This window comes from Protopterus annectens, chromosome 3.part1, assembly GCF_019279795.1.
Source record: "Protopterus annectens isolate FY-2018-M chromosome 3.part1, PAN1.0, whole genome shotgun sequence".
NCBI lineage: Eukaryota > Metazoa > Chordata > Ceratodontiformes > Protopteridae > Protopterus > Protopterus annectens.
Genome location: NC_056732.1, coordinates 1,031,536,384 through 1,031,557,520, shown reverse-complemented (window position 1 = coordinate 1,031,557,520; position 21,137 = coordinate 1,031,536,384). Strand labels below are relative to the sequence as shown.

The window sequence follows — 21,137 nt, the reverse complement described above, 5'->3', positions numbered from 1 at the left end:
TTTCTGGGGCAATAAGTTTCTGTGGGGTTTTCTTCATTCAGAAGCTGCTTCAAAATACTCCTTTCATTTGCCTTTGTCCTGTAGATTGGTGAGCAGGTTGTTCCTGGCATCCGTTATGAAAGGTGTCTGACTAGCTTCTTTATTTTTCTGTCTTTGCCTTGCAAACCTGATGGTCTTTGCGCCACCTAATGAGTCACTTTCAAGAGTGCCTCTGATGCCCCATTTTTTGATATTGCAACTACTTTCTTAGCTTCTTTGTTAGCCAATCAGTATTCCTTCCTAGACTGGTCGGCCTTTTTGTCCCAGTTTTTTTTTGCACTGTTTCTTTTGATGACTTCCTGGACTTCTGCACTCCACCACCAGCTTTCCTTATGTACCGTATTTCTATACCTGACTCAGACATCTGTTATGTAGTTCTCATACATGGTGATGTTCTTCATCTCACATTGCTGCAGTCCTTACACTTGGGTAGTCCGCTGTCCTCGGTCGGCCCGAATATCAAAGTATTAGGCTGACGTCGGTCAAGGCGCTTAAGACTGACATCAGGACGTCAGGGTACAAATGCGCATGACCGACGTCATATCCTCAGTCTTTTTTGCCGCATGGTCCGATGCAGAAGCAGCGTTGCAAGTGCCGTTCGGCGTTCTGAAATTTTTCGAATTCGGAGTTTCAGACTGAGTCAAAGTTGGCTAAGTACCCCGTTGGGGAATATTTTAGTTTTTTCTTGCCTCAGTGGTTTACCGGATGTCAGAAAAAGTGAATAACTGTATTTCTTGTGGGAAACAGATACCGCATAGAGATTATCATACTTTGTGTATTCCTTGTTTGGGTCCTGAGCACGACGTTGTTGGGTGTCGCTTTTGTGCTAGGTTCAATAAACGCACTATTAAGCGAAGGTTAGATTGTGCCAGGTTGGTCTTCGGGAAGCGGTGCAATTATAATATGCCGTCGGATGCTCCGACGCCCGCTTCTTCGAAGAAGCGCAAAGACAAAGCAGCTAAACCCAGGCAAGAAGAGTCGTCCGTACCGGACGCCGGTTCTTTAGAGGTGTCAGTGGAACCGGTGGTTCCGCCGGAGGTTTCTCTGGAGTCCCAGGGGGAGACTTTGTTATTGCAGGATGTGGCCTTATCAGGAGGCAGGTCAGGCTGAAGGGGCTTCTCAGGTTACTGTTCTCCCCTCCCTTCCTAGGGTGGTTAGGCCCTCTCCTTCTGTTTCCAAGGCTTCTCCCAGAGGCAGGCCAGGTTTAACTTCTGTTGGGGGCACTCCTAGTTCATCAGGATCTGTGCCCAAGAAGCACATGCTTAAAATGGCAGAAGATTTAATTACTTTGATTAGAGGTTCTTTGCCCCCTCCTGATAAGAGGCCTAGGGTGGAACCAGAGTTGGGGAGTTTTGAGCAGGTTTTGGATGTTTCAGAGTCTTCGGCTGAAGACTTGCAGGAGTATTCTCCTTATTCTGATTCTGATATAGATGATTCTACTCCTTCTGCTTCTCCTCCAGAGGATTTTTCTTTTTCAGAGACTCTTCATTCCATGAGGGAACATTTTAAGTGGGAAGGTCAAGACTTCTCTGATTCCAGGAAAAGGCTTAGGGAATTTTTGCTTTTACCTCAGCATAGGCCTTTGGCTATACCTCCTGTTCTGGATGTTGTGGAAGATGTGTTTGCAGAGGCTTCACTTAATCCTGATTCTTTGCCTCCTGCTCCTGTTAAACCGGATAGGTATTACAGGGTGCCTGAAGCTCATAAATATCTTTATAAGAGTCCTAGGGGACCCAGAAACTGTTAGTCAGGGACCTAAGGGTGTCAAGGCCTCGGTTGTAAAAAATCCGGTTCCTCCAGATAAAGAGGCCAGAGCTTTGGATAGATGGGGAAAGAAAGTCTATACTACTTCCACCTTAGCTATGAGGGCTTTGAATTGCCAGTTTCACATGTTGAAATATCAAAACTATCTACTTTCTCAATTGAAGTCTAAGGTAGATGCTCTGGCGGAAGGTATTGAGTGTAAAGAATTACAAGATTTGGTACATGTTTCTGAACAGGTGGGTAAGCATTCTTTGCAATGTGGTTTTGATGCTGTACAGGCCTCGTCTAGGGTGGCTGCCACTGGGTCAGTTCTTCGCAGGCACGCCTGGCTGAGGGATCAGAATTTATCTGAACATGTTAAGACAAGGATTTTAGATGCTCCTTTGCAGTCTGATGTGTTGTTTGGTTCACCTGTGGAGGCAGTCTAAAGAAAATGGAAGACAAGGCTAAGTCTATGCAGACTGTTAAAGATTTTTTGCAAGTTCAGCCTCCGAAGTTTAGTAGGAATTGGCCTGCTAAGGGGTGGACGTACCCTTCTTATGATTCACAGTCTAGGGGTAGATCTAGACGTGGTAGGGGCAGAGCTCAGGGCTCTTTCAGGCCTAGAACAGGGAGTTCACCTGCACAGTCTTCGGGTGAGGGCAGGGGCCAGTCCTTTCGTAAACAGGCCCAATGACCTACCTTTTCAGCTGCCAGAGCCTTCTCGTTTGGCAGCACCTTTGGGAGGAAGGTTGGCACTCTTCAAGGAAAATTGGAGTTTAATTACCCAAGACAGATGGGTATTGGATATCATACACCAAGGTTACAAGTTTTATTTCCATACCTTGCCTCCTTTCAGAGGCATGCCAGACATTCCTCCTCAGCAAAGAATAGAGGCTCACAAACAAATTTCTCTGCTGCTTCAAATAGGGGCCATACAGCTGGTCCCTCTGCCAGAAGTGGGCCTAGGATTTTATTCTCGCCTGTTCCTAGTACCAAAGAAGGGGATCACGTGGAGACCAATTTTGGATTTATCTATCCTCAACACTTATCTGGACATTCCCAAGTTCAAAATGTTGACGTTACAACAGCTTTTACCTCTGCTGGGCAAAGATCACTGGATGGTAACTCTGGATCTCAAGGAGGCTTACCTTCATGTTCCTATCAGGCTAAGTTGCAGGAAGTATCTGCGTTTTGGCTGGGACTTCTCATTATCAGTTCTCTGCATTGCCCTTTGGCTTATCTACTGCCCAGAGTGTCCACGAAAGTTCTGGCTCCAGTGATAGCTTTCTTCAGGCTAAAAGGAATACAGATCTATCCTTATTTGGACGATTGCCTCATTCTGGCTCAAGGAAGGGACGAACTTCTTCATCATTTGCAATATGTGATAGCAGTGCTAAGATGCCTGGGGTATTCTGTGTGCGAAATAAAGTCCAGTCTAGTACCCTCTCAGGACATGTGCTTTCTGGGTGTGAGACTGAATACAGCATCCCAGATGGCCTTTTGACCCCGGACAAACAAAAGAATCTTTCCCTTTACTTCCATCAATTGTCTCATCAGTCGGGCTGACTGCAAGGACAGTCCTTCAAGCCTTAGGGTTCATGGCATCTTGTATTCTGGTGCTTCCCAATGCCAAACTGCATATGAGGAAGCTACAATGGTATCTCAAAAATGTATGGACACAGCACTGCCAGGATATGGACACTGTCATTCAGATAATACCTTGCATTCAAAAGGAATTTTTGTGGTGGGCTCAGGAATGTCACCTAAACAAGGGACTCTCTGTGACCCGGCCAGAGGCAAGTCAGATTCTAACGACAGATGCCTCAGACAAAGCTTGGGGAGCTCATCTAAATGGAAAGTGGATACAAGACACGTGGCCTGCCAGACTACAACATCTACATATCAACTTGAAGGAGATGTTAGCAGTCCAATTTGCATTAATAGCTTTCAAGGATTTACTTCTTCCAGGGCAGGTGTTGATTCTAACAGACAACACAACTGTCATGTGGTACATCAACAAGCAAGGGGGAACACATTCTTATCCTCTATGCAGGCAAGCAATGATTTTGTGGGAGACTGCTCTCAGTTTACAGCTAAATCTTCAGGCAAGGTTTCTGCCGGAGCACAGAACTCCTTAGCAGATGTGTTGAGCAGACGAATTATGGATCCCCACGAGTGGAAATTGGATCCTCATGTATTTCAGAAATTGACAGTGTCATGGGGAACTCCAGACATAGATCTGTTCGCTTCTCCACTAAACTACCAGCTGCCAAAGTTTTGCACAAAAAGTTTCATCCCACAGCCTGGAAAGTGGATGCTCTTTCTTTCAGTTGGAGCAATCTTCATGTGTATGCCTTTCCACCTCTGCCTCTCCTCCCAAAGGTACTCCTAAAGGTCAGACAGGACAAGCCAAAGATGATTTTAATAGCTCCAGATTGGCCTCGACAGCACTGGTACCCATTACTGAGAAGTCTGGTACGGGAGCCTCCATGGCCTTTACCTTCGATTCCACACCTGCTGTCTCAGGAGAACAGTCATTTACTCAATATCAAACTGCACTCTCTTCACCTAACAGCCTGGCATATTCTGTTTTGAACCCTGGAGGGTCTCAGCTTCCACAGCAAGTTTTGAATGTTATTTTGGAGGCCAGAAGGCCTAGTACAAGGAAAGTGTAAGCAGATAAATGGAAGAGATTTTTACTTTGGAGTACTGCAAAGGCATTTGATGTTTCTGAGCCTAATTTAAGTGTGGCTCTTCAATATCTTACTGAGTTACTGGACAAAGGTTTGTCCTTCTCTTCTATTAAGGTTCATGCTGCAGCAATTTCTGCTCACTATGATTGTGACCCACCATTGTTTTCTCATCCTTTGTTCAAGCAATTTCTTAGAGGGGCAAAGAATATAAGACCCCCACGTAGAGCTCCTACTCCTGCTTGGGATCTCAATTTTGTGTTGGAGAAACTCACTCTACAACCTTTTGAGCCTGCAGCTACTGCCGAGTTGAAATATTTATCATGGAAGACTGCTTTTTTGTTGGCCATTACCTCTGCAAGAAGGGTTTCTGAATTACAGGCCCTTATGGCGGTTGAGCCTTTCTTAATTTTCCATAAGGATAGAGTATCTTTGCATACTAATCCTTCCTTTATGCCTAAAGTGGTTTCTAGTGTGGCTTTAAACCAAACTATTCATTTGCCTACTTTCTATGCAAATCCCCAAAAAAAAGGGAAAAGATTTTGCACACTTTAGATGTACACAGGCAGTTGCGATATTATTTGAGCAGAACTAAAGGGTTCAGGCAGTCTCAGCAGTTATTTGTTTCATTTGCTTTGAGTTCTCAGGGCAAGCCTGTGTCAAAACAAACTATTTCTAAGTGGATTGGGTTTTGCATTGCTTTCTGTTATTCCCATCATGGTAAGGAGATTCCAGCTGGGATTAGGCCTCATTCCACTAGGGCTACTGCCACTTCTACAGCCTGTTTAAGGGGGGTGGCAACTAAGGATATTTTGGAGGCAGCTACTTGGAGTTCAGTGCATACTTTCTCTAAGCATTACCACCTTCCACTTTACTCTAAATCTAGGGCTGGTTTTGCCACTGCTATTTTACAGGGCATTTTGGCAGCTCCTACTGCTTTATAGTTTTGCCATCCTCCCTTACCTCTGCTTTGGGATTCTACCCAAGTGTAAGGACTGCAGCAATGTGAGATGAAGAACATAGTACAGTTTTGTACCTACCATAAATGTAGATGTTCGAAGATCCACATTGCTGCAGTCCAATTTACCCTCCCTCCTTCCCCTCTGTAGTTAGAGGCGGTTGTGTGGGCTGGGTTGTACATATTGTGTATTTTGTATATATTGTACATATAGTTAGTGCAAGGGTGGTTGGTTGGTTTTGCTGTCTTTTGGTTTTGACCTTTCTTTTTAGGGTCTTCTGACATCTGGGGCAAGAAAAGACTGAGGATATGACGTCGGTCATGCGCATTTGTACCCGGACGTCCTGATGTCAGTCTTAAGCGCCTTGACCGACGTCAGCCTAATACTTTGATATTCGGGCCGACCGAGGACAGCGGACTACCCAAGTGTAAGGACTGCAGCAATGTGGATCTTCGAACATCTACATTTATGGTAGGTACAAAACTGTACTTTTTGAGGCACTGCCATTCTTCTTCAACTCTACTTATTTCCTAATTTTCCTGGGGGTGCTAGAGCCCTAAGAAATTCCTTGAACTGTTGTATTTTCATTCTAGTTGACTTCCAAGTCTCCTCCTCTGACCACTGCTTGCAGCTGATTGTGACAACCAGTGGTTTATGCTGTGGGCTGACTGTTCCACTGGGGTTGATTTTGCAATCATTGATTCTTCCCCAGTGTCTTCTCCTTACTAGCAGGAAGACTACCTGTGTTGCATGTTGGCCACTCTTGTATGTGATTTTGTGACACACACTGAACCATGCTTTGAATACTATAAAGCCATTTGCTAGACAGAAGCCTAGAATCGCCACTCTTCATGTTGCACCACCCATGTGGACCCAGGCAGTCCTGTTCCCTCTCTCCCGATAATGTGCATTCAAGTCGGCCATTATCAACTAGAAAATGAATATCAAAATTTAAACAAATTGTAACTAAAGTATTGAATATTCTAAAGGAGATTAAAATTACAGGTGAGATCTTCAGAAAAAGGAAGGAAAAAACTACATAGAAAAATAATTTGTTGGAATAGTATATACAAAGCATTGTTTGGGAGGTTTAAGAGAATGTAGGAATTGAACCATTCATGCAATGGAGTGAATGATAAAAATATTACATATACTGCATTAAAATAAGTATTACTATGGCTTATTTTCTTTTAATTTGTGTGCCTGTCCTTGCTTAAAATGTGTTGATTTAATAAAAATGTTTAAAAAAATGTGAAGGACTGTGGTCACGTAGTCTCCAGTCTCATTTACCTTGCCTTCAGATATGAAGTTTTTTTGCTACTGAGATCTGTACTATTTTGTGTTGCTTCTGCAGGCTAACAAACAAGAGGGTTCCTTTCTTGCACAGTGTTATGGGTAAAGAAGTTGTTTAGTTTGGGTAAGTTTTAGGTGCTGAATTGCCTGAGTCCTCTCTGCTCAGATCCAATAGGTAGAGGAAAATGGATCAGTCCTAGACATTTATCAGTATTAGATATATACTCCTTGCACTAGACTATACTTAACTGTCAGTGTTTCTACAGATCTGTCCCTTAGTGTGACGTATCCACTTTTAATAATTTCACCAGCATATTTTTTTTTCATTAACAAATCTGAATAAAGTTTGTAAAATGCCACAGAAGAAGCATAACAGCAGAGAATCAAGTAAGGGCATGCATGAAAGAACATCAACATTAATAGAATTCTTACATTTGGAGTGGGGTTACCTGCTGCCTCTCATTCATTTTTACACCATGATTAGTGTGTTTTTTTCATAATTTTCTCATCTGCTGTGCTAATTAATTTTGTTACATGTGCAAGTTGGTATTCAGCTGTGATCTATAACTGTGCGTGTGTCTGTGTATGTATGTAATATTTTATAAAGGGTACTAGTTCCCGGTAGTTACTGAGCTTTTCTTTTTTAAAAATTTATGAAACTTTGACAAAAGCTTCAACTTTAACCTGGCTGTAGTGAGTCCCACCTGCCTTTACATCCCTTGTTTGAAAGGGAACCATTTTTCCTGAGAAGTTTTCATCTGCCTCTAGGATCTTTCTTCTGTTGCAATATTGCACTCTGTGGGTGTTGCATCTAACTGTTGTAGTAGCCCAGGAACAAGCATCACTGTTTGCAGAGTTTACCTAGGAAGTAGAGAACAGAAGTAGATTACTAGGCCTTTATTCTATGTAAATGTGCACTACAATGCATGCACCCCACACACACACACACACACACACACTCATGGGCAATTTAGTCGCCTGTGCAATTGACCCATCTGAGATGTGCAAGGAAATCATAGGGTTGGAGAACACCCGCACGAGCAGATGGGAGCTTATACATATTCTGTGCAGGAGACATCCCAAGAACTGAACTGGAGAACCTCTTACTGTGATGTGATAGTGCTGCTCACTTTGCCAGTGTGCCACTCCACTTATTTACCTCTCTAGAATCGTATGTGTTCTAGTGTCAACACTCTGGCAGAGGGAGACCAGATAAATAGCTGTTCTGTAATTATTTCTGTGGTTGTATTCTGTAGTGCATTTTTGTTTTTAGCCTGCCAGTGCCTCATACTTAATTCTTTGTGTTTTAGTAGATGGAGTATGCTTGGAGATGCAGTTGAAGATGTAGCATTTGCACACCTACTTGATTGAGAATTGAAGCTTTAACTAGCCCTTGTACTCTACCCTAGAAGCTTGTCTCTTTTGCAGACGTGCAAGTTTTTCTTACAAGTTTGTTTTCAAAGCTTTGTTTTTTACTTTACCTTGCATTTTGGCCATTTCAGCACATTTTCCCTCAAGACTGAGCTGAAAAAGTGATGAAGCTGGGCATTTGACATTGCTTTCCTGAATCTTGGTTAACTGTTTTCTGTTTGGAATGTTTTAATACAGCTACACTTATGAAACAAAGCTGCAGTGTATGCTATGCTTGTAACTGTTTCTTCATCTTATTCATCACTGATGCAGTAGCCTTAGCAGTAGGGGTTGTATTTTGCCAAGAATATAACAGCTGTCCAGTTTGCAAAGCTTCAGGGTACTGTCCACATGCCCAAATCATCTGTCAGTTTGAGTTGAGCTGACTAAAAAGACCGGTTTGGGTGCCAAGCCCTTCAGACATTTCTTGCCATTGAAGAGAGTGCTCCTCTGCAGACTTTTGAGGATAGTCTGTCTGCTTATGTTGTCCCTTTGTTGGATGGAAAGTCCCTTTGTGGAAAAACATTCCACATTAAAAATAAAAAAAAACTTAATTTTACTTTCCTCTCTGGGAATGTTGTTTTTAGGTTAAGAGCTAGTGTTTTAATGGACTGACAGGCGACTTAGCTGTACTTTGAAAAAGAGTGCACACTTTTTCCTGTCAGGTTAAAAACTGTATAAAGTAATTGAAAATCATTGTTTTCTTTGGAGAAATTGTGATTTTACTTTTTGAGATTGGCATAGTATTTTAAACTGCTTTTTGCTGTGTTTGTGAGAAAAATGACTGACATTAAAGTTTTACCAGCTGTTGCTGCTTTCTACTTGACCATGGAACAAACTAGTGGGCCCACGGTTACAGATGGCACTGGAAGAAATTACTTGCCCACCAGACCACGTTCCTCTAATTTCCCCTGTCCAACATGGTTGGAGAAGATTTATTCGAGGATGTTTAGTACCAAAGGAGGAAGATTCTTGCAGACCAGTTCTGGATCTTTTTCCTAAACCTGTTTGATAGTGCTCAATTTCAAATTGCTATCACTTCACAACTTATTTTATTTTTATTTAACATTTGTTGACTGGGAAAGTCCGACTAGGTTCCACAGATCCTGTTTTCAGCGGAGGCCCGGGGAGAAATGCTCCAGAAACATGTTTTTAGAATGTGGGAGGAAACCGGAGTACCCGGAGAAAACCCACACGAATGCAGGGAGAACATGCGAACTCCGCACAGAAGGCACCCCAGCTGAGAATCGAACCAGAGAACCTCTTGCTGTGAGGCGACAGCATTAACCGCTGCACCACTGCGCCACCCGCCACAACTTATTACCTCCTCCTTCCACATTCCCTTCTTGTTAACGCTAGATGTAAAAGATGCTTGCTACATTTCTGTTCATCCAGACTTCAGGCATTTCTTTAAGTTTTGTGCTACTGGATCACATTATTAGTTGTCTGCCCTACCCTTTGGACTATCCACTGCACCAAGACTGTTCATATGGTGTCTAACTCTAGTTACATACAGCTCATTGCAGACTATAGGGTGTCCACATTTTTCAGTATTTCAGTGATTTGCATGTCTGTGCAGAGTCTGTCACTTGAGTAAGAGATCTGTTACACAAACTGGAATTCCAAGAGGACATTCAGAAGTCTGACTTCACACAGGATGGTGTTTCTGGAGAGTCAGACACATCAGTTCAGAGATTTTCTTCCCCAGGAAAAATCTATCTAGATCTGTTTGAGGTTTTCCACTTTGACATCTGTCACTGCAAGGGAATACCTCAAGATGTTGATCCCCAAGTTGCTTTGGTACAACTCCACATGAGATACAGTGGTATCTGAAGTATTTTTGGTCCCAGCACCAATGTCATTTGTCTTTCATATCCCAGTTCTGGGGTTTCAGAAGAGAAATTAGTTGGCAGAGAGTAATTGTCCCTAAACTCAGGTCTCCCTTTCTCTCTCCCTGTACCAGTGCAGTCACCACAGACTCCTCAGATTGTTTGAGGAGCAGTTTTAGGAGGGTTAGAAGTGCAAGGTGTGTCAGACCAAGGACAGATGGAAGCACATAAATATAAATTATGCTTTCCTTGATAAACCCACTCGAGACGGAGTAGTCTTTGGTCTCCTGGAACTTGTCAAGTTGTTATAGACAATACTACAGTCATGTGATACATTAACAAGGGGGGGAGCCATGCTGTACTCTGTGTAGATTAGCAAAGTCATCTTGGCGGATGTAAATTCCTTCTCACTCTAGTGGGCTTACTACATTATGTTAAACAAGCTGATTAGAACAAGGGCAGGCCTCTTATGAATGGAAACTAGGTCAGGTGTCTTCCAAGATGTAATCCATCAGTGGGGATTTCAAGTAGATCTATTTTCCCCCTTTCTGAACAGTCAGCTATCAAGATTCTGCTCCAGGACTGCATGCAAGCCTGAAACAGAGGCATTTTCCTTTCCTTGAACAGGAATGTTCTTGTATGCTTTTTCACCCTTTTCTCTTCTCCCTGGGGTGCATCTGAAGATTCAGAAGAATTCCCCAAGATCATTGTGGTGACTCCCTTCTGGCCCAGGCAACATTAGTTCCTCCCTTCTTTGGGAGATGGCATGGGGAAATTACCACAAGCTTCCTCACAGTCTGGATCTACTTACTCAGGATCAAGGGTGTTTTATATACCTCAATACCAATTGGCCTCAATGGACTGCCTGGATGATAGGATCTTAATTGCCTTTAGGTGCCTATTTACTGAGGGCATGCAGCAGGTACTAATGAAGGCAGGAAAGCCTGCTACTAGAAAATCATACTAGGAAATGTAAAAGGGTTTTTAACTGGTACTAACAACATAAGCATCCATTTAGGGCTTGTTCTCTGGCTTTATAATAATTTTAACTTACTAGCCTATGGCCTTTCTTACTCCAAGGTTCATTTATCAGACATTTATAGGTTTATAGGTAGGTACTAGGCTATTGGCCCTAGGGCCTATATAAGTCTAGCCAAAAGGTACCCTGGCTTTCGCCACCCAATTTGCCAGTGATATTTATTATATATGTGTATATTTTTTTTAATTTAATTTTGTCTATGGATCTTACTCTTTCAATGCTTTCTCGTGCCAAAATGGTTTTGAAAGGGTGTTTTTGCATAAGAGGCCTCCCAACAAAACTGGCGGCCCCTCCTTTGGGATCTTAATTTTGTGTTAGAAGCTAACACTAGCTCTGTTTGGACCAGCTAGCTCACATTTAACATGGGAAACTGTTTTATTGCAGTGGTCAGATCAATCAATAAGAGTATCTGATTTGCAAGCTCTTATGGTGAGTCAAGCATATGCCATTTTCCACAGAGAGGGTTTTTGAGAACTAAGCCATTTATTCCTAAAGTGGTGTCAAAGTTTACTTAAATTCAAACTGTCCATCTGCTTGTTTTCTTTCCTGAACCTAAAAATGAGGAAGGAAACTCAATACCTTGAATGACTTCAGACATTTCTGTACTTTCTTGACAGAACTAAATCTTTCAGATCTTTGGATCAAGTATTCATTCTTTGTGAAGGTAAGAAGGGATAACCTGTCTCGAAACAGACTGTTTCCAAGTGGTTGGCTCAGGCTATTGCCCTTTGCTATACTTGGCACATTAAAATTATTCTAGACTTGATCAAGGCCCACTCTACCAGGGTTCCCTACCAGAACGATGAAAAATCAAAATCTCGAATGCTCGGATGAGCGAAAATGCAGGTAATTGAAATCGATATTGTGAGATCGCGATACAGTGAAGATCAGAAAATTTGCCCTTTCCTCACTGTAGTGTGATCTCGGAGTTGGAATATATTTTTAGGGTGGGGGGCGCAGCCACCCACAATAACTATTTCGATTACCTGCATTTTCGCTCGTCCGAGCGTTAGAGATTTTGATTTTTCTGCTATGTAATATAGACCCCTCTACCATGGCCTGGGCTTTGGCCTCTTATATGCCTTTTTGGAAAGGGTTTGATTTTAGACTTATTGTAAAAGTAGCAACTTGGTCCTCTAGACATACGTTTACAAGGCATTACAAGCTTGATTTCTTTCTTCTCTAGGTCTAGATCAGGCTTTGTTTGGATCATTATCCAGGAGCTCCTGCACCTTTCCTGTTCCCCTTTCCAAATGTAGTGAGCTATCTAGCCATACACCTAAAGCTGTTGCAGCGGTGATCAGCATGATTATCATGGCACTTTTGTGTATGTAAACTTGCCATAATAGATGTTTGAATGATTGTAGCTGCTGCCTCCCTCCGACAGTGTGTATTTTTATTTATTTATTTATTTTTTTAATGCTAGGGTGTGAAAAACTGCAGTGGTGGCGCTGGGCAAGACGTTGTCCCATTCGATTCTCAGCTAAAGCGTCTTCTGTGTGGAGGCATACGTGAATGGGGGCGTGCCTTCGTTGAAGGTTGTGCGTCAGGGCTGGGAACCCGGTACGTAAAAATCCACTACCAATCATTAGCAGACCGGAGTTCCGCTGTGGCGACCCCTAACCGGGAAAAGCCGAAAGAGACAAACAAAATGCTAGGGTGTGAATACTTTATGTCCGTAGCATTGTCCTTTCAGGGATCAGCCTTCCCCTTATTTTTGGCAAAAGAGCTCTGAAGGGCTTGGTGCCAAAACCTGTCTAGTTAGCTCAGCTCAAGCTGAATGGGGGCATGTAGGATACCCTGAAGCTTTGGAAGCAGGACATCTGTTATATCCTTTGTTTCATATAACCCATATAACTTAGGGTACTGCAGCAGTATTCATTCATATAGTTGCTTTCATAAGTTTACTCATCCAACTGTACTTTTTTTAATTCCAGATAATTCATCATCTCATGTGGTTTACCAAAATGAAAAAGGGAAATGGGTAACAGATTTAGCATATTATACTTCATTTGACAAGTATGTGCGGTCTGATTTACCTGATGATATGATTCTTCAACTGCAAGAAGAGGAATTTATAGGTGGTGGTAAGTTTTGCGTTCAGATTATTTAATTTCTTATGGCAATTGTGATAACCTGTTTTATGTTCCTTTATGTTAAAATTGTTTCCTTTCATGCCTGATTTTCCCCACAATTTGTCAGTAATTTTCTAAGCTACTTCTGTACCATTCAGGATGTTTGATGCCACCTGTTAACTTGAGTAATACCTCGTCCTTTTGAATGTAAAAGTTGAACATTGAAGAAAATGGGGTGCAAAGGTGCATAATATGAGCATCTGAGATTCACCTACTGTACTTAACGGAATCCCTTCTTATTGCAAAACCCATGGTAGGCTTAGAAGGGCCCTATGTTCATTAGCCTAGTAATCTCCTATAATCCTGTGGTAGGCCTGCTTTTTTGTAATGGTACTCAATACAACTCTAGATGTACTTCCTGTTTTATAATGGCATCTGGCTGCATTTGGGCATCTGGCTGCATTTGCTGCTTGAGGCCTATAGTTAGTTTTTTTTCTTCTGGCCATGCCATCACCCTCCGTGTTAAATTCCTACTATACATCCTGCTTTTCTTTCTTTTTGATACTGTGTTGACAATACTTCAAAGAAGGCTGCAGTAAATGCAGTCAGTGTGTGTGCACACTAAGCCTTACACTGGTCAGAAAATGTCTGCAAATGTTTTATGTAGAAACATATTTGCTTACTGGTTCCTTGTTTTGCATCTTTTTTTCTTGTACAACTTGAATTGTCTCCTGCAGAAGAGCAGATGTGGCCTTCTTTCAGTTCCACAGTCACCTTACCCTTCAGTGAATGTATATACACACTTCTACTTAACAAACCCACAGAGTAATTATGTTGAACAGTATATGTAACACAAATTTTTTAGTTAAATGTGCAAAAATGAGAAAAGGGAATATGGATGGATGTATAGCATGGTATAGACTTAAACAGTGATGCAGAATAGCCATCTTTTCCTAACTGGTATATTGTCCCATTAATTGCAAATGCAAATAGTGTATTTGTTGCATTTCAGCTTAATACTGAAGAAACACTTGGCCTAAAACCAATCATCAAAGTATATCCCACTGGCATCAGTTTGACAGTGTACTTAAACTCCTTTCAAACCACAAAAACATGCAGAATAATCTGTTCCCACCCCATGTTTTATTGCCATATTTTCACATATTGCTACCATTATACTTATCCCTTTTAATTTATTTTTTGAAACCCTTGCTGTGGCAAATATGCTTAATCTGCATTTTTCTATTAACAGTTATATTAACTGTACTTAAATCCCACTCTAAATGCTGCTAACTACCCTGGTACTATCTTAACTATGCATTCCTTGTTGCGATTGTCAGTCTTCAACAGGATGCACCCATATTTAAATTTTCATTTTCTTACACATCATGACCAGGATTCATTCACATTATTTCATACCTTAAAGCCACAAACAAATTACCATTTTTTCAGACCTGTAAAAATCATAAAGTTCCTTGTAAGTACTGACATTCAACTAAACTCCCGCTGTAAGCAATTTATCACGCACAATATATGTGGCAATTTGTGAGAGTATTGCTTGCACAAATATGTTTACCTGTAACAATGAATTGACTCTGAAAGGTGTCTCAGCACAATGTAAAGATACTAACTGAATTCCTATTGCCATCATTCTTGGGTATGACTACATTACCCAGTCATACTGTGCTTTTATGGACAACTGACCAGGAGTTACTGCACAGTTAAGGTGCATTAACATTAGTTAAGATGGCTTAACTGTTTCATACTCTAGTAACTGACAGTACTGCACCTCTGATTCTTCTCCAAATTGTTGAATTATTCAGATTTCCCTGTGGGACGTGAAAAACCTGAACATTTCTATGGTCTGTCTTAATCGCATTGTAACTAACTGTCACAAAACCCATTTTAATACATTCTAGACATCACTGATTATGTTAGCTGACCTAGATCTTGACTGCAAAGATCCATTTAGAAACAAATTTTCAAGGTTTGTGGCAAATATGTGCTTCAACCACAGGTGGAAGTGTGCTGTTAAATGTCCTGATAAAAGTTTTCAATAAGCTGAAATCTATACATTTTTACCCAGCACATAGGAACCATGAACGAAGAAGTGTAGTTAAAGTAAAAAAAAAAAAAAAAAAAAAAACCAAAAAAAAAAATGCAAGACTTTGCTAACAAAATCCATTTATGAAGTATTGGTTATCTTACTAGAAGAACTCCAGTACGCTGTCCATTTGCTTAAGTGCAAATTTGCTAAAGTGGACCCCACTTTAGCTCCATGTAATTTTTTTAGTCTTGTTCGCAAACAAGATGGTTTTTCTTTCTCTCTTAGACTAAGATGGACAACTGCATGTATTCTGGTGCAGTATACTGGACCATAAGTGTGCCTTTGAAACTGTCGATAATCTCCTTTTACTGCATAAACTGACTAATTTTGGATGTTCTGAACACATGGTTCCTGAACCAGAAAACTACTGAACAAAACTTAGATTAGAACCAGCACACAGGCACTGGCAACTTCTTAAAAAGCAAATACTAAGCACATCTGTGCTAGGATTACAGTTTTTCTCACTGTTCATTAGCAGACTTTCCTGGGATATACTTTCTCTTGCTCTCTATACATGTTTTTTCACTAGAGCCCAAAAACATTTCCAGTCCTAAGCAATAAATTGTAAATTGAATGTATAAGTTCTGAATTGTTTAGTTAATAACAGTGACCTTGAATCTACTGAATTCAGTAAAGTTAATTGGTGCACGCATAAAAAAATCTTCCCTCACATATTGCAGATCATACAGATATCCATAGTGATCATATCAAATACCTAGGCTTACAAGTAGACCAAAAACTTGCCTTCACTTTGCATATTTAACTCCAGTCATTCAAATTATTGAATCAGCTAGTCCTATCTGTAGTGTAAAGGAATAGAGCCATGATAAAGATACAGGCGACCTCTTAAAAGTTTGGACAACTATAGCACCATTTGTGGGGAGAGAGCAGCAGCTGTGGCTCCCCATTTTGTTGACACTATAGGTGCCTGCAACTGTGAGTGTGGAGTGGAAATGTGCACATAGTTCCAAGTGAGCTGAAGTAAATGCCTTGATGCGGTTGGGGTGCTTTTATGTTTAAGGTAGGCACACATTACACCTGGCAGCTGTCATGCTCCTTACCATCTGATTATCTGTATGGAAGAATGAATGGGATTTTAATTTTTTGGTCCCCCTCAAAACTGACCAGAGTGGTCCTTGTCATGAACTAGGTTTTCCAGCTCTATCAAACCCCACAATACTTTCTGACCTAGTTTCCGAGCCAGTGAGAAGGAGGGACTATGTGATTACTTCATTTTGTTTATGCACCAGCTTATGCTCTTTCCTTTTACCCACATATGCTGTCCCTGGAGGGACATGAAATGGGTTTGAGGTATTCTCCCACCTTCTCCAATTCCACCATTACCAGTCTCTGCCTGAGATTATCAGTGGGGTGTGTGCATGTGTGCAATCTGCCCACAAGGATCAGCATGCCTGTCTGACATTGCCAGTGTTTTACAAGCCTGAGAAGTTAATAAAACCTCTGTTGCCTGTGCTATAGTGAAGGCTTTATCTCTCTGTGCTGGCTAAGGAGGAATTAATGGGCTGAAGCACCATGGTTTATAAGACTCTTGCCTAGCCTGGGGATACCTGGAATTCAGTTTCAATGGAACAAATGGGTCAGTTTTTTAAAGATAGTGGAGCCATCAAGTCAGTTCCATGGAGGATAAAGGCACTGAGTAAGTAGTCTCCTACATGGTTTTTAATTACTGCAGATAAAAGAAGCACCTTAGCAGTAAATGTCCTATTACCCAGCAAGAATAAACATTTCTAATCTTGCCCCCATTTTTTTCTGCCCCAATACCAATCTGCTGTAAACCTCTAAAAACAAAAATTTCCAGTTTTATTCCCTTGACTGAGCCTTGACTGAGCCCACCAAACATGACTGTACAGATAAAGCACAGAGGTTACCAGTCATGACCAGAACCATATTTCTACTTAATACACTGACCTTAATTACTGAAATAAGTTTTTTCTCATCCTTATAGTAAATAAACTACAACCTAGAAGTCATGCTGAGACCATATGGAAAAGCTTAAGCTTATTTTATCCAGCACAGAAACAGCCTTTTGTAAAATGATCCCTGCCTTGTCTGTAGAATATCTGACATGACAAAACAGCCTGGCATTATGGAGGGGAATAAAACAACTTAAGTCCATCTTAACAAAGGAAACCGTATGAGAAACTGATGAATGCTTTTTGCATTCTTATGCACTGATATTAGTTTTTTCCATGCTTAGGCTCAGCATGGCAGTCAACTCCAGAAGTGGTCATTTTTCACAGTATAATATTGTGATCTTCTACATTTGTATGTACCTGACCATTTTGAATTGAGAATAAATTGGAGATGTAAACTACAAAGGGAAGGCTACTTGTTCAGAGTAGAGTTTCACCTATTGTTGGTTTTGGTTGTACTTGTTGACATTAGAATTGCAGCAAGATTTTTATTTAAGGTCTGACACTACCTTTTAAGTTGTTTCTAGACAAATATTGTATTTTCATGAGTTAGGGTTCACTGTACTGTGGTGTGGCAAACGTGGATAGCATATATGCATGCATATGCATTTTAATGTTTGTGTGTAATGTAATAAATATTGAAAACCAACTTTACTGTTGAATTTTTCATCATGTAGTGTGTGGGCTGTGTTTAAAAATGGTTTTCTAATCAACTCTGGTAACAAATGTGAAATAAATAAAAATACTGAAATGTGATAAGGCTTTGCATTTAATTGTGTTTTTTCCCCACTGGAGCAGCAGTAGTTAGTGATGCCAGTTTAGAGCGTTTGGTTCTCAGCTTGAGTGGAGTCATTGCAGTCTGCAAGTTTATCCTTTGTCTATGGGGGTTTTTCTGAATATTACATTATAAATATCCCAAAAATGTGCTTTGAGTTTGTTTCCTTCATAATTCCTCAGAACTGTGCATACCATGTATGTGCATTATGACTGATTTTTTTTCCAAACCATTAAGATTTACCAGAGTTCTGGCACAGGCTGTGACTTGCCCATAACCCTTGACTTTCATTTTTTTTTTCAAATAACTTTTTATTTATTTCATAAGAATAACAAGAAAGAAAATAGAAAACCAATATTATAACATGGATACATGAATGAGCGAATAAACTCAACTCGTATTAAACGTGTAAAACAAACAAAACCTGAAAAACATACTAAAGTATATACAGTATGTACAAATTAACTAGCAAGTGTGCTACCATAAAGAAAGATAAATTAGGATGAGAGAGACATGGTTCTCAGATAACAGTATAAATAAAGGTTCATCATGAAGTGGCAAAAAGGTAGGAAACGCTACTACCTGAAGGTCCACTTCGTAAACGAACAAGCAAATAGTATGAAGAAACCGGAGACGGGCCACCACGATGAGGTAAAATACTGACCAAGTTTATTAAAACAGATGAGCGCTTTCGCGTACTCCCAAGGCACGCTTCTTCAGATCTAATTACATTGTACAATTAATGGCTTTTTATACATTCAAATTCATCAATCAATCAATCAATTAGTTAAATCATCATTAAAAAATGTAGCATATATCTTGATAAGTTAAATAGAAAAAGTTTAAAAATGTTTACTATATCCAGCCTCATTCAAAATCGGGCACTGCAACCAACAAATTGCTTTAAAATAAATAAACTTTTCGTTATGAGATTCAACATGTATCTTCATCATGAAGTGTAAGATAAATCTCAGTTCTAAATAAAGGTGTTAGGGTTGTTATTCACTAAGGATAAGGTCAAGGACCCTTTTCCAAACTTTTCTTAAGAGGGCAACCTTCCTGAGACCTTTCGTAATAAATTTCTGTGCTGAGATGTATGCAAGAGCCATTTCCTTAGTTATTCCAACAGAGTTTGCTACGATCTATCCAGTTTTTGGTGATATATAATTTCATAAGAGAGCATAGAATAACAAGTACATGCATATCAACTTTAGAAAGATTTACAGTAGGTATATGAAGAATCGCTATTTCCCAGGAGAAGGTCGATTTATGGTATCCCATTTTCTCGAGACGGACTTTCAGTGAGGACCAAAGCTTATATGAGTAATTGCAGAACCATAGAACGTGTGGAAGATCGGCACTTGGGAAGGAACAACACGGACAAGAGGGAGAGTTCTTAGAGTCAAAACTTGTTTAAGACAGAGGGAGTATAGTATGAGTTGTTGATCATTAATTGTGTGTAAATAAGTTTTTTAAATGGGGATAGATCTAAGGTATTTTTTTATGGCAGAAAGCTTTTGTTTCGCCGAAAGATGTGAATTATGATTGTCCCAATAACCAGAGAAAAGGCAGTCTGAGTCGTGTATTATGGAGATCAGCAGATTGTACAATTTAGAGAGCATTTTCTCTGAATTCGAAAGTTTGGATGACTACCTCCAACTTGGTGATATCTTGACTATTTACTATGAGGTGGGCTTGACTTAAGTAGGTAACTGAGAAATGAATGACTTCATTTACTGATTTCTGTGGTGGATTTTATTTACTGATTGAACATATTTTAAGTAGTGTTTAATTTCAAAGGACCTGTTTTTAGTATATTTTTAGGTTTAAGATTTTTTTTTGCCCGTGATAAAGGAATAAAAAAGATTAAGTGGAAGGACTCTTGGAGAAAGCAGTGAAGCTCATTTTGACAATCCTATATTTGTATCAAAGCCCTGAATTGTACGTTTGAAGTTAATTTCATTTAGCAATGCTAAATTTAGTCCAGTCAGTTGGACAAACGTGAGATTTGGGTATTTTAAGACCTAGCTGTTAGTATAGGGAAATGATCTGAATGAAAGGCAGTTCTCTCCTGTGGAGCTAAATTCTGGAATTTGTACATACACCATTTGCAGCTGGGGCCATCCACTTGCTTAAAAGAGATGGAAATCTGCCAGCCAAATTTAAACATGTTAGAAGTTTAAGAAAATTGTATAAGCTTTATAGTAGTGTAGATCTCTCTGGATGATTTAGACCTTATAGAGGCTGTATCTGGCTTAGATGAGTGTTTAATTTTGATTCAGAACTGTTCATCAGGCCAAAGGTAGCTTCTGCTCTTTTATCCATTCAAAAGAGCTTTTGCAGTAATAAAACTGTAAGGTTTTTCACTTGCATTCATTAATTAGTAAGCGACTTGGTCAGTAGTGACCTTGTACCAATGCTTTTCATGGTTTTGCAATGGTGGCTTCGTCTTTTGTGTGATTTCTGTAAAAGCCTTGTCGTGGTATCATTTGGTTCTATTCTTTGCTGTAAAAAGTAGGTGTGAATGCCTTTCCTGTCAGTAATAAGCAAGTCAGTTTTTCAGCTTCTGTAGGGGTGTGAAAGTAGAAGAAATAATGTTTTGTTCAATCAGGTTTACGTGCTAATGGCTGCAGCAGAGCTGGTAAACCACTTTAAATGTACGCTGGTGCAAATGATTCCCACTTTAAGGATGGTTTGTAGTGTAGAAAATTGTGAACACTTTAACAGATTTAAGTCATTACATTTTAAGTAACAACATTTCATATACATGAATGAAAAGAAGACTTATCTTAATTTTCCATTATTTTCCTTTTTAACACCTTTGTCATATTCTTGTGTTGTAGACAGAATTCACATATATATAGTAATACAAAAGAAAATAGCAAACATTTTCATTTTCTTGCATTGTACATGCTTTCTTTTTAAAAAGTACACCAACATTACACGTATTGCTGAGTGCCAGTCTTCCCTTAAACCTCCCTTCAGAACATTAATTTGCATGTATTCCCACAGATTCCTTTTATTTCCATGTAGTTTACTCCTCCACTTTTCTAAGGATCCCACTTCTGGTTCTTTTCCTTTAGAGCATTCACTACTTCAGTTAGTTGGTTTAGATTTTGATTTCTGTTTTCTAGCAACTGCTTTTTTGGCAGCATGTAGCATTGAAACAGGCTCTGGAAAAAAAAGGTGGAGGTGTTGCTTTGCTACATCATAATACTTTTAATATAGTCTTGTACAAAAA

General features: G+C 40.1%; 1 protein-coding gene across 1 annotated transcript in view; it reads left to right on the top strand.

The window, feature by feature from the left end:
- LOC122797745 (centrosomal protein of 192 kDa-like) overlaps positions 1-21,137 on the top strand; it is a 1,194,871-nt gene that overhangs the window by 332,260 nt on the left and 841,474 nt on the right. Inside the window, exon 8 of the mRNA XM_044066270.1 lies at positions 12,943-13,092. Within this exon, the coding sequence (XP_043922205.1) occupies positions 12,943-13,092 (150 nt within the window). The remainder of the gene's footprint in view (positions 1-12,942; positions 13,093-21,137) is intronic.